The 2,561-nt window shown below is 36.6% G+C and overlaps 1 protein-coding gene across 1 annotated transcript; it reads left to right on the top strand.

Annotated features, from left to right (window-relative positions):
* The first annotated feature begins 472 nt into the window (after window positions 1-472).
* LOC141691101 (uncharacterized) lies at window positions 473-2,150 on the top strand. The gene is made up of 5 exons (XM_074495847.1): window positions 473-608; window positions 843-1,338; window positions 1,605-1,664; window positions 1,754-1,819; window positions 2,061-2,150. Coding segments are annotated over exons 1-5 (714 nt in total). The 5' UTR covers window positions 473-606.
* Window positions 2,151-2,561: the final 411 nt, after the last annotated feature.

Below are 2,561 nucleotides of genomic sequence, written 5' to 3' on the forward strand. Positions count from 1 at the left end.
GGCATTGCTCAACTTCAATGGAGTGCTAATAACGGTGTCAATCCACGTCATGCCATATGATGTGCTAACCCCTCTTGATACCCAGTATTGGTGTTGCACTAATACTCTGGCCTCATTTGTGGTTCTAGATCTCATACTGCTTCTTGAACCAAAGGACATGGTTAGTTTCTTAGTTCAGGAGTAAAGACAAAACAAAGAATAACTTAAACTTTCATGGACAAAAGTCTCTAATATGCAGTAATTAATATAGAAGTAGCTAGCTATCTAACTAAGATGTTTGTTGTTGGTTGTTGTTAAGAGCTAAGAGTATGCCAAGTATATATGAACCATACGTGCACTAATGCACAAACCTTCCAAATCAGCACTTATCTTTTTCCATGATTATCATCAATTGCATGTCTTTGCTAGAAAAATGCTTATGTCATTTTCCCCTTCTACCAGACCTTTCCAACCCTCTCATAATATACACTACACTACACTCCAGTACTCCTTAACACAGCAACAGTACCCAGTTAACACAAAAACACTACCCAGTGGCTTTTATCTCCATTTTCTGATCTGAATTTCACAAACATACACAGCTGAAGTCGATTATCACAAAGAAAAATGTAAGTTGTATATATTCTCCCATGCAATCTTTATGTAGTACATGAAAACATGTTTTCTTAATTTTGTTGTGAGATCTCGTACAAGCATATATTCATTTGATATGGCCTCTGACTCTATTTTAAGATCTAAATTTCATTGATCTATATATGTATATTTGGTATATTCATCATTACTTCCATGTATTTTTTAATTAATTGTACAGATACGTTAATAAAACTCTTTTAACTTTGAAGGGACAATTTGGAACACAGTCAAACAATTGACGGCAAAGTTGCTGCAAATAATGAGTCTCAGACAATTACTGTTGAAAGCTCTGCTGCCATGATTCCACCAGCTGGGGCAGAAAATCAAAATGAAGACGATGACATATGTAAGTTGATTCCAGAAATACCATGGGAAGAATTTGACCTGGAAGATCTCAATTTTCTTCCTTTTCAGAAGCCACCTGCAGAAATCTGTAATAATGGCTGTCAATTGCCTTTGGAGTTTGGACACCCTGGCAATCAAAAAATGTCAGCCGAACAATATCTAAACCCAAATGAGGCAAAATTTAATACGCTAACACCTGAGCTAAGGTCGCTGATAAAATGGCAATCTGAAAATGCGAGATTTGAAGGTCATGAAGCGGCCCTGGCAACAGGGGCTATAGGTAATCCTAAGCTTGGCGCAGAAAAGAACAAAAAGCGGAAAGGATTAGAAGTTGATGACAACTACCAAAATAACGCTCGGGTGGGTGTTTACTTTTCCCTCACATTCTTGTCTTTATGTGCTACATACAAGGGCTTAGCTGTATTAGTGTTATTTGGAAAATCATAGATATATTATTTCATTTGCTTAATAATTTATAGGCTAGAATAAATTATTTTATAAATTGTTTCAATTTGGTAGGTAAATGATGAAGACGATCAAAATTAATCTATTAATTTAACGAGATTATTCATTTATAGGCTACCCATAAACTAAAACGCCTATTTTATCTTAAATGAATTTATCAGGTTATGAGAAGAGGTGCCCCCACATCAGAAGCTTTTGAATTTCACACTCATCCGGGAAGGGTATTATTTGTTTACGATTCAATTTGTTTTGATAATAATAAATTCTTAATGTTTAGATTATTGTTTGACTAACTTGTATGTTGTTGCAGAAGAGCAGCTATAGTATCAACGACAAGTTGATGGAATTGCATGAGCTAGTTCCGGGCAGCCAAAAGGTCCGGTCTTTGGAAATAGTTTTCGGTGTTACTAATTAGTAGTTAATATAGATAAATAAATTAGTATTAAGAATGGAAGAAGGTGGTTTACAAGAAAAAATTGATATATATTATACAGGTAAAGAAATAATCAGATTATTTATTTGATTTGAGTGAAATTCTAGTAAAATTGTGTTCCCACCAACAAGATTATGTATAGACATGAAAGAAATGTTATAACACATTCTCTAGTTTTAAGCAGGCAGATATGGCCACAACGCTGGGGGAGACAGTGCAGTATCTGGCACAGGTGAGGATCAGAGAGCATTTACTACAAGAGGAAATCAGGTAAACGTACTGTATATATATCAATGTGTATATATCTTCACGGAAACACAGTGCACAGTACTTATAATTTAACGCGCCATTCTCAATGCCAGCAACTGAGAGAAGCCATGGGTAGCATATTGATGCATTCGAGTGTCCATGGAATCCCATTAAACATGGGAGTGAACACAGAGTTTGGGGGGTTGGAATCACCCTGGGCACACCCTCCAGTGAGAATGTTCAACTCGTCGATATCGACGATGAACAAGCCATCATTGTTGCAACAGAACTCAAATGCTTCAGCATCGAGTTCGTTTCAGCCTCCACAAGTTCCTGCACCTACTCGGTGGCAAAGTACTCTTCAGGATAAGGTACACACCTTCTTACAGCCTCGCTCTAGGCAATTAAATCTCCTCTCCTTTTCACAAAACATCGA

The sequence above is a fragment of the Apium graveolens genome, chromosome 2, assembly GCF_009905375.1.
Source record: "Apium graveolens cultivar Ventura chromosome 2, ASM990537v1, whole genome shotgun sequence".
NCBI lineage: Eukaryota > Viridiplantae > Streptophyta > Magnoliopsida > Apiales > Apiaceae > Apium > Apium graveolens.